The sequence below is a fragment of the Amia ocellicauda genome, chromosome 16 (genome assembly GCF_036373705.1).
Source record: "Amia ocellicauda isolate fAmiCal2 chromosome 16, fAmiCal2.hap1, whole genome shotgun sequence".
NCBI classification, from domain to species: domain Eukaryota; kingdom Metazoa; phylum Chordata; class Actinopteri; order Amiiformes; family Amiidae; genus Amia; species Amia ocellicauda.
In genome coordinates, this window is record NC_089865.1 from 13,926,705 (window position 1) to 13,941,410 (window position 14,706).

At 37.0% G+C, this 14,706-nt stretch overlaps 2 protein-coding genes across 7 annotated transcripts in view; both read right to left on the minus strand.

Annotated features, from left to right (window-relative positions):
• Nucleotides 1-5,207: 5,207 nt before the first annotated feature.
• Nucleotides 5,208-9,910, minus strand: frzb (frizzled related protein). The gene is made up of 7 exons (XM_066687970.1): nt 9,079-9,910; nt 8,949-8,978; nt 8,653-8,712; nt 8,186-8,251; nt 7,428-7,632; nt 7,252-7,315; nt 5,208-6,242 (listed from the first exon to the last, which is right to left on the minus strand). Exons 1-7 carry the CDS (start codon nt 9,530-9,532, stop codon nt 6,174-6,176), a joined length of 948 nt encoding a protein of 315 aa, XP_066544067.1. The 5' UTR covers nt 9,533-9,910; the 3' UTR covers nt 5,208-6,173.
• A 3,020-nt stretch (nt 9,911-12,930) lies between these two features.
• Nucleotides 12,931-14,706, minus strand: part of nckap1 (NCK-associated protein 1) — a 39,251-nt gene continuing 37,475 nt past the window's right edge. For all 6 annotated transcript variants that reach the window (XM_066688359.1, XM_066688357.1, XM_066688356.1 and 3 more), the window contains 2 exons: nt 14,548-14,637; nt 12,931-13,851 (listed from right to left, as the gene is read on the minus strand). In XM_066688359.1, coding sequence (XP_066544456.1) covers nt 13,735-13,851; nt 14,548-14,637 — 207 coding nt within the window. In that variant the 3' untranslated portion in view covers nt 12,931-13,734. The remainder of the gene's footprint in view (nt 13,852-14,547; nt 14,638-14,706) is intronic.

The window sequence follows — 14,706 nt, forward strand, 5'->3', positions numbered from 1 at the left end:
GAGAAATGCATTCAAAATAAATATCGAAATCAGCAACTCTCTACGTTGATTTAAGCCTAGTGAAAATCAGGATGTGTTTAAGATGAATGCCTTTTTTACAAAAATTAGACACAATCAAATGAACATCAAGTTAAATTGCTACAGGAGAGATTGTATACTTTTGTTTAAAAAGGAAACCAAGTGAACTGAATCAGATCAATTAAATTAAAGGACAATAATACAATATCTTTCTCAGCTGCACAAATCAGGTGACATGATCAAGATTACCCTCTCAGTTCAAGGTAATTCCCTACTGTCCCGATGATGTTGCTATGCTATTGAGAAACAGTTGCCTTGAATACGTATGAATGAATACGCTTTCAACTCAAAAGGCAACATAAGATTGTTACCATGAAACAGAGGTTATATTTATGCGACTGCTGGCTTGGTCTATTGCTAAATCTGAACAGCCCTTTGCGTGCAAACCTTAATTAGTATTTCTTGGAATATTTGTGCATTTATTTAGACATAGTTAAGTACCAGATTATCCAAGTACCAGGGAACTGAACCCAAAAGGTTTTGTACAAATGCCAAAAAAGTTAAAATTCAAGTGTAATGAACACAATGCTTTTACAGGCACAGTACAGTAAGACAAATTAAAATAAATATACTGTGAAAGCACAGTGACCTGTTTTTGCAAGCATATACTTTCGATGTCATTGAAGGTTTCACGTTAATATAAGAATGGTTTGAATATAATCATCCGCATAGTTTCAAGGCACGTAATTAATTAACGGTTCACTGTCACAACCCCACCCCTCAAAATATAAATGAATAACAAAATCAAAAAATGACATTGTATTTAGTCTACAGCCAAAGTCCAACATTCAGACAGTCAACAATCTCATTTCGTTTGGTTTCGTCTTTGCATAGCGTGACTCTGAACATTCAAGGTCCTCCTAAAAAAGTAATTCTCAAATAAATAGCAACATTTATAACATACGTCTTATTACATCGCTGTATATGCAAACTCTTCAAATGAATCCCAAGAGTGGGTGAACCATATTCCCTAAAACATGTGTTTCAGATCTTCCGACACTCTCCCAGCACCTGATATTCATGAAAGCCTACCCTGGTGCAACAGGAAATGAAAGGAAGGAAAGAAAGACCTCCAAGGACAGTTTTTCTTGTCAGCAGTTCCTTATGGTGTAAAATACAGAGGTCGGTTATTCTTACTAGCAGTTCCTCACTCTTGATTAGTGTGGACAGTTATAGTGTTGGCGTTTCGTCAGGGCCGAATTCTGGGGGCAGTTAACCTTGTCAGCAGTTTCAGAGTGCGCCATACATAGGACAGGTCTGCCTGCAGTCTCACCCTTTGTGTAAAATGTTCAAGAGTGCTGACTATCTGCAGAGAATGTTAAAAACTTACTACAGCAAGGGAAGCTAAAGCCTTTTCAGCTGAACAATGACAATAAAAATATCAGTACTTCTCTCAAACATTTAGAAGATTTAAGAGATGACAATCGAGAGGAGGCCCTTTGCCCCAGCGAGTTCATTTGGAGACATACGAACAATTGAAACAAGTGGGATCTGACCCGACTTTTACTCCGTACAGTTACTGACGGCCCTTAAGTACGTACTCATGGAAGTGATTAAATATATGTTTTAGACACCGCTCTGCTTTGAGAGAACAGCCCTGTTACCTTATGCTTTGCCAGATGCTGATCGTGCAGAATAATGCCCCTTTCTTAAGCTCACACCAAAAAAGAAAAGAAAACGAAAAGAAAAACAAGATTTACATCTTTACTGGAGTGTTTGATGGTTCCCACATGGTGAATAATTTAAGCAAGTTAATCTGTGTGTGTTTCAGGACAGCCCATTTCCAGAGCCAAATTGATTATGGGACCACTTTCTATCTCAGGGCTGGGCACTGATATACTGCAGCGGTCAGGACAGCTCAGCCGAGGCCCCGTCAGCAACGGCACACTCAATTTATGTCACAATAAATAACGCATTTCGTGTTAATTCTCCCATAAACTCTACACACTTGATGATTGAGTCTAACCTTTCACACATAAATTTCTCCCGGAATAATTTAGACGAGCATCTCTTTCTATAAATTACTCTTATGGCTGAGGAGTTGCTCAATATGGGGACGTGGTGTGGATGTGTAAACAGGAAAACCCGGCCTCCTCTACGGTTACAGTGTTGAACGTAAATAAATGCAATAACACTCAGCCACGGTTTTAAAACTGATCCTGACAGAGTGGATAGAACTGATATTACGGTTAACATTAAAGATTAAACTGACTGACATTTTACTGACATTACTTTTACATTTTTGTAATAAGAGTTGTCATTATAAGAACCTCTATGGTGCCCCTTCCTACTGACCGACTTTAAATGCTCATACAAAGTGCTTCTGACCGATTTTCCTACTTTGGTCTCTATGAATTCCTTATAATTGTAATGCTGGATTAAAGCAAGGCAGGGTGTTCCCAGAGGAAACTTTCTCACTGATTCTCAGACTGGTAACAGAGGGAAAATGCAACAGGAAGAAACATCTTGTAAAATATATACGTGTTTTTGACAATTTATTTACTTTATAGAAAGATGAATGGAAGTAAATTAACCAATTTGAAAGAATACATGAAAATAATCTAAGACTATTAATATATATTAATATATGCTTGTGTCGGTTTGTTGAATGTACCCCAGGTTCTACTATTAAAGAAAGTGTCAATACAAATTTGATTAAAACATTATCCCTGTGTTAGATGATTGAAACTTTAATGCAAGGGTTGCAGAATGTGTTTCTACATCCAGATTAGACTATTACATTACTGAATGAAAACAAATTAGTTTTAGTTGTCACTCAAAGTTAAAAAAAAAAAAAAAAAAAAGAATCACTGCATTTTCTAGCCTGTCGTTACAATTCTCCTGTGTTGTAAATCCAAGGAAATAAGGTCTGATAGATTTTTTATTTCCACTGACATTGTTATTTACAACTGCCAGCGACTGATTAGAGCACAGAATGTTTTGTGAATTCAAGAACGAGGGGAGGTAGGACAGAAAATGGCAATTGCACGTGCTTTCATTTATAATACTTTAGCAGTCGTCTTCAGAGCAGTGTGAACCCTAATTTTGATCATCTGTTCACTTTCACTATTGTGCAACTGGACGGATTCATTTGAATTCAGCAGCTCAGCACATGTGATCTGGAAAGGGCAGGTCTTTCAAAGTGTCCCCCCAGAAGAATGGCTTTGCAGAGACCCTGATGACTTGCATGACAATACAGGTTTGTGCTCATACTGAGTCTGAGTAGTAAGATGAATGTCAGTGTTTAATTTACATATTGTTTCTTACCTCGGCACAATATAAACCATTCTTACTGTTTGTTTTCTCTCAGAAGGAAAGTCCTTGTCTGCAGTAGCTTAGCTGTTAAAGAAAGGGCTACTGCTGGGTCATTTGTTTTGAATCCTTAAAATATTGGTTCTTTCTTTCTTTCTTTTCTTCTTTTTGGTGGGGGGCAAAGTAAGTCTTTCTTTGTTTTGCTAAAAACAACAGTGTTTTTCTGTTGGAAGAAGAACTGTGTTTGGGTTTCTAATAATGTAGTAAGGGTTAAACCAATATTAAACTATTTTAAGTCAATGTTTGCTAGATTACTTGGGGGAAAAAAAAAGTGTTGTTTTTGTGATATGTCTTGTAGGTTTAAGATTTCACCATAAAAGTATTATGTCAAGTTTAAAACATAACTAATTTCTTGGATATTAAAGTAAGATTCATAAGATCCACAAGATAGATGTGTCCATAAGAAAGACATTTATGTTTTCATTAAAATTAAAATATTAAACAATGGTTGACGACTTGTAAATATTAGTAAGCTTCACTGTATAAATATATTTCACCTTTTGTTTGCAACTGTTTCAAATCATAGGAACTCTGAAATGCGAGAACGCGAATTTAAACTGAGCATCTTCTGACTGGGAAGGTGAGAAATTACATTAACTTGGCTGTCACTTTATTTTACTAGTGGTTTGCTTAACTAAGACCTGTTTGTTTTAACTTCAGCTGAAGTAAAGACAGAGATTGCAACAACCTCTTCAATATAACAATGTAATCGTACACCACGTCCACTGTGGAATGTTCACTACACGGACATGTTCAAGTCAAACATCGATTTTGGTGAAAAGATAAGCAAAGCCGTGATAATATTTCAGCCGTGCTTTTTTGGGAGTATAGCAAAACTGGGGTTTATGTGGCTGACAGATTCTTGGCTACTAAGAGCGTCAGCTAAATGACAAAAATAATAATAATAATAATACTCAGTAAGGGAATTTAATGTTTACTGTGAATCTCCTTTCATGCCAAAATATCCCCACACTTTATTATCCAGTGGACTGAAATAGAAAACTATACTTTTCTGTAAAAGAAAACAGTTTTAACAATATAGGATTTGAAAATGCTGACTTAAGTCCCTGCCCGCAGTGTCAGGCTGAAATATGCTTTCTCTATATATTTATTTTGTATTTGCTCTATAAAGCTTATCAGTGGATTCAGAACTCAATCTGATATTAATGGCAAAACATTTCACAGAATATTCTATAACAATAATCTCCAGATGCTAGGTGAGAGGGCTTATGTTTTGAGTATGATCTTTTTTTTAACAAATATGTATTTGTTTTATATCTGTTTCTGTCCCCAACACAAATAATCACCCCCATTGAATGTCTTCGGGCTTCTGACTTACATATTATAAAATGTATACTTCTGAATCAGCATATTAACAAAATAAAACAGATTCACTGTATTAAAATCAAATGATTTGTTGTTTAAAAGAACAGTGTGCTCTACATACTAATTTAATCTAACTGTGCCGTTACCCTGATGCACATCAAAAGAGCTTTGTGGAAATGACTGTAATAACCAGAACAAAACATTGTGTAAATCTTAATGATACACTTATGAAGTATGTTTTCTCTTGATAAAATGGTTTAAACATTGTGTTTCTTGGCTAGGGTCATGCATGTCTTGCTTTTCTAAACTGAGTTAATATGTAGAGGATTCAGTTTCATTCAGCGTATCAAAAAATTACATCTTCATGTGTTATTGATTTAAAAATATACAAAATTAAAAATCTGCTCCTATGTGATAGTACCCATTGATGTATGTTTGTATTTTATTCGTTTTCGAAGCATTTCACATCATCACATAATCAATAATAAACATTATCACGATAAAGCTCAGACTTTAATAGAGAATCAAGTCTAACAGGTTTACAAACAGAGAAGAATGAGGATTCACATCGTAAAGCTTAGTGTGATAGACAGTATTGCAGCTATGAGTACTAAAACATTTCAATTGGATTTCTTTTTACAAGTATGCAAGACAGAATAAATGCAGACTATCATATTAATTCCAGAGAGTTTAGTACAAGCAGCCTAAATGGAAACAGAAGGATTTTTTAAGAGGATAACAGATCTGCACAATTAATGTGTATAATACTTGATTAAAATGTAGCATTTTTCAATCAATATAGCATTTATTTGTTTTGTTAATGTTTTTTTTTTTTTTGTCCTTGATATCATATATTCCAAGTCTTGGATCATCCTGACAATTCTTTGCAACCATTGCCAAAAAAACTGCCTTTTCTTTCAAAGCATTTCCTTTTGAAGTGTGCTTAATCCTCTTAAGGGTATATAAATTGCAGCTGCAACCAGAACTCTGAAGCTTAAAATCCATTTTCCTTTATATTAAACCGTAAAGCCGAATGAGCTCTCAAGCACTTCACACTGAGAAGTTCGGTACCAGGGAAACTCCTCAGATCCATTTCTGTTGGTATTAAGCCATTAAATAAATATCCAGCCCAGTTCCTCGGGCTCTCCGGACATGGTGGCGTCAGATTTTAAGTTCTCTCTTACAAAACTCTGGTCTTCTGCAAAGTCCTGCACAGCCGGTTTCCCCAGTTCGTAAACAGTGCCATTAAATAATCACTACTTTCGTGCAAAGGAAGTAATGGAAAAAACAAACAAAAAAACAATAAAAAAACAAGCTACATTCAACTAAAATTCAGTCATCAACATGAAAACAAAAAAAACGTGCAATAGTGCAATTTTTCCTTTGTTGCTTCGAAAACGCTAATCTCAAAGTTTTGTCCATTTCAGTTTCCAAAGACATACTTTTGGCTTCTGGCTTCAGTGACGGCTTTTTTTCATTTCATTTCGCGCTGAGTTTCCTTTGCCTTGATGTTTTTGGTCCCATTGCTGAAAAACACAATTACAATAAGTGCTGTGATTTGGCCTCCTCTTTTCTAGATGTTACCCTTCAAAGAGCTGGCTAATACAGTATCCATTGTTCAGTCACTTAAATGATATTCTCAGATCTGTTTTGCGCTAACAACAATCATTTGGCGACGGGCCCCTCGTGATTGTATTTGATATATCTGCTCATAATAAATTGTATTATTACATCGTCCTATTCAAAGACAATATACACAGACAAGAGAAATGTACTTCCCTTTCCAAATATATATCTATAATTATTTGTTGATGTGAACTTGTGAAATACAAAAGTATAAAAGTTCATCAGCCACCAAAATAAATGTTTTCGCTTTGCTCACCTTCTTGATTTTACCATAGGGACCCAAGAATATACTCTTGAGTGTTTCTTAAGTGATACTCATGGATCCAAAGCTGCAACTTGACTACAGCCTTTCCAAATTCCCACCACTTTACATGCAAAGAAGTGACTCCTATTTTCCACACTGTGTCTGTTTCTACTCAAATGTCAAATACATCCTGTCCATGTAGTTCTGCTCTCTGCTGGGTTTGAAGAACTGACCAAAGATGACATTGCTGCCCTCCTTGGGGAGCTAAACAAAACTCACTTCAATCTCCCTGAAGCCTCCTACATAGCTGAAGGGAAAGATTTCGTTTTCTTAACCAATTCAACTAAATCTCACACTTCAGCCGGTGGAAAAGTCTAGCTGAGCTTCACTGAACTGTTTCTCTCTCTCTCTCTCTAAGTACAGAACTCCCCCACCCCACCCCCAATCACCACTCTCTCTTTAAATGGCACATTGACAAGTTTTTTAAACGTTTTTATGTATGTGTAATACATTAAAGACACATAAACATATATAATATAAATATACGAGTCTTGTGTATGGGGTGCCACTCAACACTTAGACATTTCTGCAAGAGGTTCATGGGATTTCTTCAGTTAGCTCAGAATACAGGTAGCGTAGAAAATACAAACTCTGTAAATGATTACCTTCACTCTCCTGCCCAGACGGTCCTTCCACTTCAACGCAATCGAGCCCTCGATCAAGAGTAACCTGCACAGACACGGTCAAACACCCAGTGTATCAGCAATTAACACTTAAACAAAGGTTAAAGGATGTTATTATCTTCCCATGGGTGACGAAGACCCATTTGGTCATACTGTACCTTGATTGTTCCTCGTTCTCATAGCCCATGATGATATATTCCTCGTTGGCGTTGAGTCGGGGGCACAGACACCCCGAGTTAGAGTGCAGAGTGACCACATCTCGAGGAATATTGACCAGGGACGACTTCAGGACATCTTTCACTTCCACGACTGCACTCACATCGTGATTTCTGCTTCTGATTTCTCTCACTCTCGCTCGGATTACTGAAAAGCAAAGCACGGATAAAACAATAATCAGCTGCGAAACTGAATCATGTTTCCTGCCCTGTAGGAGCACACTGTTCTCTTTAAGGTAATAGCATTTAATGCTGGAATGAAAAATAACAAGAAGCAGAGATGCTATTAAATAAGGAATTTTATCTCTCTTTGGCTGAATTTTGTTTTTTTATCACATCAAGATTATGGGTTGGTTATGGGACTATCAACCAAAATAATGTGTTTCAGGACAGCATTTTTCTCAGAAAGCTATTACTGAATAAATCTTCTGACATGAAGTAAAATTATATATTTTTAAATGATACTTTTTACATGTTTACTAGTCATAGAAGTCTTTATCCTGTCATGTGTCAGGTCCCTTGAGTTGTAATTATTTTTTGTTGGTGGTTTTGGGTGGTGTTGAAAAGCTAGTAAATTAGGGAAGCCAAGTGTGATTGATATTTCATAACAGTTTTGTCATTTCTGAGAGGTTATTTTCACCATTATATAAAACACATGTAAACATTTTATATATTTTTTTACATATTAAATTAAAACTTACCATAATTATAATTTTTCCTTAGATATGTATTAATGGTGAGTTTTATGGATTTGCACTTGCAGACTTCTATGGAATAAAATTGGATGATTGTCATTTAGAAAAGTGGCATATATACATGTCAAAACATAGTAATATATAATCATATTTCATTCTAGACAGGTCTAATACAATACTGAACCCTGATTCATAAATACACTGCAAGTTTAAAAGCAAACATTTTAAATTGTATATAGATTGTACAGAAACAAATGCACAAAACGCAGCATGAATTAAACTAAAACATATGAAAAAAATGCTATTCTAACAAACACCTAAGAAACTAAACAGGCTTTACTGTATGATACAATGGATTTCAAACATGTCTCACTGAACTTTCTGGTGGGCAACTTATGCGTATAGAAATTGTAAGTCTTTATAATCACTTCATTTTTACTATCATATACAATAAATGCAAATCAATAAAATACCAGTGTTGGTGACTCTGCAGTTGACGTTGTGAGAATCCATTGGGAAATCTGGCATTGACTCTGAATGAAAGTAAGTACAAAAAGTCAATATTTCACAGTTCATTGTTCAAACCATCAAATGCACCACAGGCTGACATGCAGCTCAGTTACTGCTGCTCTCATTTACCGGCACATCATCCCAAAACAGGCTATTAGATTGGTTGTGCACCACAGATCACAAAAAGGTCTCAGAAAATCGGATTTTGCACATACATCTACACATCTACACATATCTACATAGAAATGGTCGGTCTTACCTGGTTGGCATTTGGGTAACTCTGGGTTGTCTTTAAAAAGAGGGACAAGGGGGAAGAGATGCATGAGGTTACAGTTTCAAATTCATATTACAGATATGCATTTTTGTACAGACGCATGTATAGTCCTCACCCGGCGCTTCCGCGGTGACGATGGCCTCCGGAGAGATGCACACCCCCCGGTCATACACGGGCAGCTCCTCGCAAGCCAGGCTCTCCGGCCAGGTGTGGTTGTACCTCTTCATGACCGGCTCGCAGCCGCACTTCGCCCGCTCGCACACCGACTTGCACGGCTTGATGGGGTCGTGCTGGAAGTCGATGGTGCAGATGGGCGCATACATGGCGCACAGGAAAAAGAGCAAGTCCGGGCTGCACTTGGTCCCCAGCAAGCCCTCGAACTGCTCGATGGCCAGGACGGCGTTGGCCTGGGTGCTGTGGTGGAGGTGGTTGGGCATCTTGGTCATGTTCCAGGGCATGGGCTTGCACATGGGGATCCGGATGGGCTCACACGCCGCCGCCCTGGCTGTAGGCATCCCGAGCAGGCAGGTCAGAGCCAGGAAAGTGCCGAGCAGCTCGTAGGAAATCATAGTGGAAAAAAACAAGTGTCAGATCGGGCTAGATCGGGGTTGGCAGTCTCGGTAAAAAAAGTTGGGCAAACCCGAAGTGGGGTGCGTGGGGCGTCTTAACGGGGTCTCTCCTGGCCAGTTTCGCGCATCTCCGTCTTTAGATCAGAAACTGAACTCACCAACAGCAGCCAACAAGGACTCAGGCAGGAGCGAGGGACGGGACCCACAGTCAGCACATTAGAAACCCAGGGGACTTGAGCCTGAGCGGAGCCGTCCTGTCTCACACGCACAGGTCCATACTGAAGCGCCGCGCCGGGGCTGGGGGAGCCGCAGTGTGGCCCGGGAGCTGGGGTTGCTGTTGCTGGCAGCAGGAGCCCTCGGTGAATGATCCTCCTTTGCTACAGCAGCTCCTTTTCAGTCTGTACATTTCCTCCACCACGACACAGAGCCTCCTCCTCCTTCTTCCCAGAGCTTAAAAGCAAACCAGAGCATGCATTCCAGCACTCATCCTCCTACGAAGTTTAATATGAAGATCTAATGTGCAATGCAATGCACCTTTTGACTGAATTTGGGCCTTATTCATAAATGTCCCGTTTTCAGCTTCAGTGCTTATAAAATCATTACATTTGGGATTTGGGATTTTTCCTGTAGTTTCTATTGTGCTGGTATGTGCTTTGATGCAACCCTTGATAACACCACTGCAAATACAATGAGCAGATAGGTCAGTAGATAATTCTTTGCTTGATTTATCTGACTAATTTAAATAGGTAATGGGACACACTGGTCTGGAATGGGATGTAAAGCCATCAAAAGGCAATTAGGACTTTTAAACATTTCAGGAGTGACAAAGGTGATCAAGCACATTAACAGGTAGATACAGGGGGTGATGAAAGTAGTTGACTTTTCATTAATACCTGATTACAAATTGATGTTATCTGGCACATTTTAAAAGTTAACAGGAACTCTTCTTGTACTCAATTAAGGAAAGCCAATTGGTGTTTCACAGGAAATTATTGTTTTAGTTCATTAAACAAACAGGACTACACAGCAGCAATCCCACGCATTGAAGAATGAAAATGTGCATTATCAGCACAGCAAATGTAGTCATTATATCAGGCGTGTCTAGGCTTGTTAAGGGTATTCCTGAAATGCCAAAAGATCCCACTATACAACCGCTGCAGCCTGTTTTGAAAATTGTGTTTTTGCAAAGGTTAAATTTCACCACAATTGAGAAGTTAATCTTAAAATCAGTTTCAAGTGCAGGTCCAATAATGCATACATTTTATATATTTTTATTAGATTTGTTATATAAGTTTTATAAATTTTGAATGCTATACTTTAATTTACTAGTGTAATGCAGGATACAAAAACCAAAATGTATTAACAATCTTGTGTTTACTTATAAATCGGTGTATTTTTTGACACAACTTGCATTCAATAATAAAAAATAGAGCAAGGATAACCAGGAGGGGAAAAAAACTCAAATTAAAACTGGTCCATCATTCCATTATTTTTTTTTATCATTATAATACAAAAATAGTAACATTTTAGGTTACTTGTATGACAAACCTGTACAGGTTCTGTTTCTTAAGACACAGATAAGAACCTAGAACTACTTCAAGAATTACTCCGGTTTTGTGGAATCCAAGTTTAAATCATTCACAAATACACTTCATAATTTACAAACACCATTTTTATTTCAATATTAAGGTCATGGTCATTACATTTACATAGATTTAAAGCACAATATTGTAAGTAGAAGTTTGCAAATAAGGCTGGTCAAAATTTCTTTTTAACCACCGCAGCTTTTAAATCGGGTTTGGTCATTTCACACAGATCAGCTATTAAGTAAATTAGAACTAGGCGAGATTTGATTCAGATCAAAGGGCCTGCAGATTATCCATGTCATTTCCATTACAGGTCAGTTATTTCTACTTATGTAACCTTATTGTAACAGAGAAATAAACTGGAACTTCTAAGGGTTGACCCAGTTTTAGAAGCATAAGCTTTTACTTTGTTAAAACACAAATGTTTCAGCTCAACAAAGGTGTGCTTAGAAACTCTCCCACAAGATCCTTCCTCATCCATCCTCTATCTGAAGACTTTCATTCTGCACATAGATTAGGAATGCATATCGAAATATAAATGAAATCCCCAGACTTCTTTCTAATGCAGTTATTGTGCCCCATATAATGTGAACTTTAACTGCTTTGAATGTTAGTGATAGTAAAACACTTCAGGCTACCTGCAAAATGTACAAACTATTACCTTATCGTGTTTGATTAATAAGTAGGAGAAAGTGGCTTCTGCCAATATATTAAAATGCAATAGGATAGAGGTTTGTACTTTGCAATGCATTAGTAGGTCAAAGGGTAGGCCCTTAAATGCATCTAGCAAATTGTAGACACATTATACCCAATTTAACAATCAATACTGCTAAATTATGTAGACATGGAATGGTTTTCATTTTGAAGTCTCTGCAGTCCTCCACTGTAGAAGGCATTTCAATCAAATCTAAAGTTTTAAACAACATTGTGGAGCAGGTAAAGTCTACACAGAATGAGAACCAGATAAAGAATAAAACCTTCACTTGTTTGCTTTAGAAATAGTTTTACAGGAACTTGACTTAGTTCACCATTACATTATGTCTATCTTAGTTAATTTAGGTTCAGATATATTTTGGAAATTAATATTAAAATGTAGAAATAGGAAATTACTTAATCTTTGCATACAAAACTGGAAAATGACAGACCGGAATGCGTTGGAAATCCCCTTCCCGAGTATTGAGCTCAGGAGTGTTTTTCCTGCATTGTGTGACCTCTGTAGTGTTGACTAAGGACTGTACATTCAGAGAAAATTAGTCACCACAATCCATGAATACCAATTTTCATGAATATTAAAGTAACTACCTAGTAGGTCAGTCTTAATCCTTCATTTTTCAGTATATTTGTTAAAAAATTAAGTTGTCTTCAGGTGGTTTGGATTTCTTTCGAGTTAACACTTGTTTCCAGGTGTCAGTAGTGCTTTTATATATGCCAGAAAAGACCTCCTTAGTGCTACTTTTATTGGCTGGTTACACGTGATCCCTTATTATTTAATTTCAGAAATTTCACTAACAAGCATAATCCTTTAGGATGAATGAAAATATACACTTCTTGATACCGTACTTCACAGAATTAAAACCAGAGATCTACGGGGAAAAGAGCACAGAAAGACAATCATGCAGTCAACGCCGTGTCATATATCATTATCAAGTTATTTTGCACTGTGCATGAGCTGTAACGTATGGGTTCATCATAATCAATGAATCTATCCATTACAAAAGTTTTGGTAGTACATCAAATATGGAAGAAGGTAATTTCTGACCTGGCTGAGTACATGACAAATTCATTATGATTAACATAGACAAGAAACCGCTCTGGATATAACCTAATGTTTATTTTGTGTTATGGAAGATACACTGGAATTTCAAAAAATTTAAAACATATAAAAAAGTGGTTAAGGGAGAACAATTTATAAACATTCGATAAATATGTAAGAATGTTTATCATACCATACAGAAGGGTACAATGGTAGTGTTAATGCCACACAAGGCTTCATGAAAGTTAGTTAAAAAAATTATACTATGCTTTGTACAAACACCACCTTCTGTTGCTTTTAATATTATGTAGTTAACAACAGTTCTGCTTCAGCTCCAAACAAAACGAGATGCTATAGTGTCAATAATTTGGCAAATATTTCAAAAAGGAAAAAAAAGTGTAAAAAAAATGCAAATCCACATAAAATGCACATTATAACCCACACAGATGAAATCTAGAACAACCATCTAAAAATAATCACTACTTATCATTTAAGCATGGTCAGTAAACAAGCAACATATTCTGCATGATTGAAGTTACTTAAAATTCAACCCCCTCCCTCCCAATCTTTTTTAATGTATTTTATATTTATTCTGAAACACAGATGTTTTTCGAAAATGGATTTAGTAGTGTGACTAATTCTCATCAACCAAGCTTATAGATTACTATACCTGTTATAGGAAACAACTGGTCAATACAACTTCATGAGAAAAAAAAAAAGAAAAAAAGAAAAAAAAAAAAAGATAATATCCCACAAAATTATTTTTTCTTTTAAGACTATAATGTAAAACAACCCCACAGTTTTGTGTTTTACCAAGGCCAATATCGCCCACTCCTCCTGCCCTGGCTCCAGGATAATCTCTTTTATGCTGAAGAAGTTACACTTTGCTTGTAGACAGCATGGTACGCGTTCCTTAGCAGGACGTAGGGGAAGCATGACTCCAGCAAGTCCATTGTAAGGAAAGGAGACTCTTGGACAATCTGTGACAGAAACGGAGAAAACAGAGTATGTAAAAAATCACTGAGTGACTACAAAGTGACAGCGTACTCAACCTTTTCTCAGTGATTAATCTGTTCCACACTGTCTCTATGTTATCTGGCCAAGCCATTCAGCGTGAGACAAGACTAAATCCTGCTTTTTTTGATAACGTTGAAAAAGGCCAGCGCTACATAAATATCACACTAGACTGATGAAGTCACCGCCACCCTGGCCATTACAAAGCAAGCACAAACATTAGTAGATTATTCTTCAAAGGCTAGCAGATGAATGTTAGCTGATGAGCTCATGATACTACACAAGGAACACGAGAGGCCTTTTATTGTCCTGTTTGATGAACAGCTTGCAGACACAGAACACAGAATTACCTTAATTGCCAAAAATGAATTCAAAAATTAATACACACACACTAAAAAGTTCAGGAAATGCAGAACCTGCTTAAAAAATTAAATTAAATAAAAAACCTCTTTAATCCTGGCATTCCCAGGCAACTCAGTGAGGTCACTGTCAAGGTACTTGAAAGAATGACCTCAGCGTAACTATTGTGTTTGTGTCAAGCTGTGTTTCCACTGGTAAGTGACTTACGACATGGGGGATGTTTGAGGAAAACCCTTTGTTGACTCTGCCGCAATACCATCCCCTGGGTTATGAATACAGCCCCTACTGAACAAACCACTCACCATATCAAGGAGTAGGTAAACAGATTCCCTGTTCCGCGTCGTTGTTTTATCTGTCTCCTGTCCAATTTTCAGCAGGCTGGAAGATGCAAGCTTTAACACAGAATATAAAATGAGTATGTTTCATAAAGCTAAGATAAAATAATTACACTGAAATCGCAC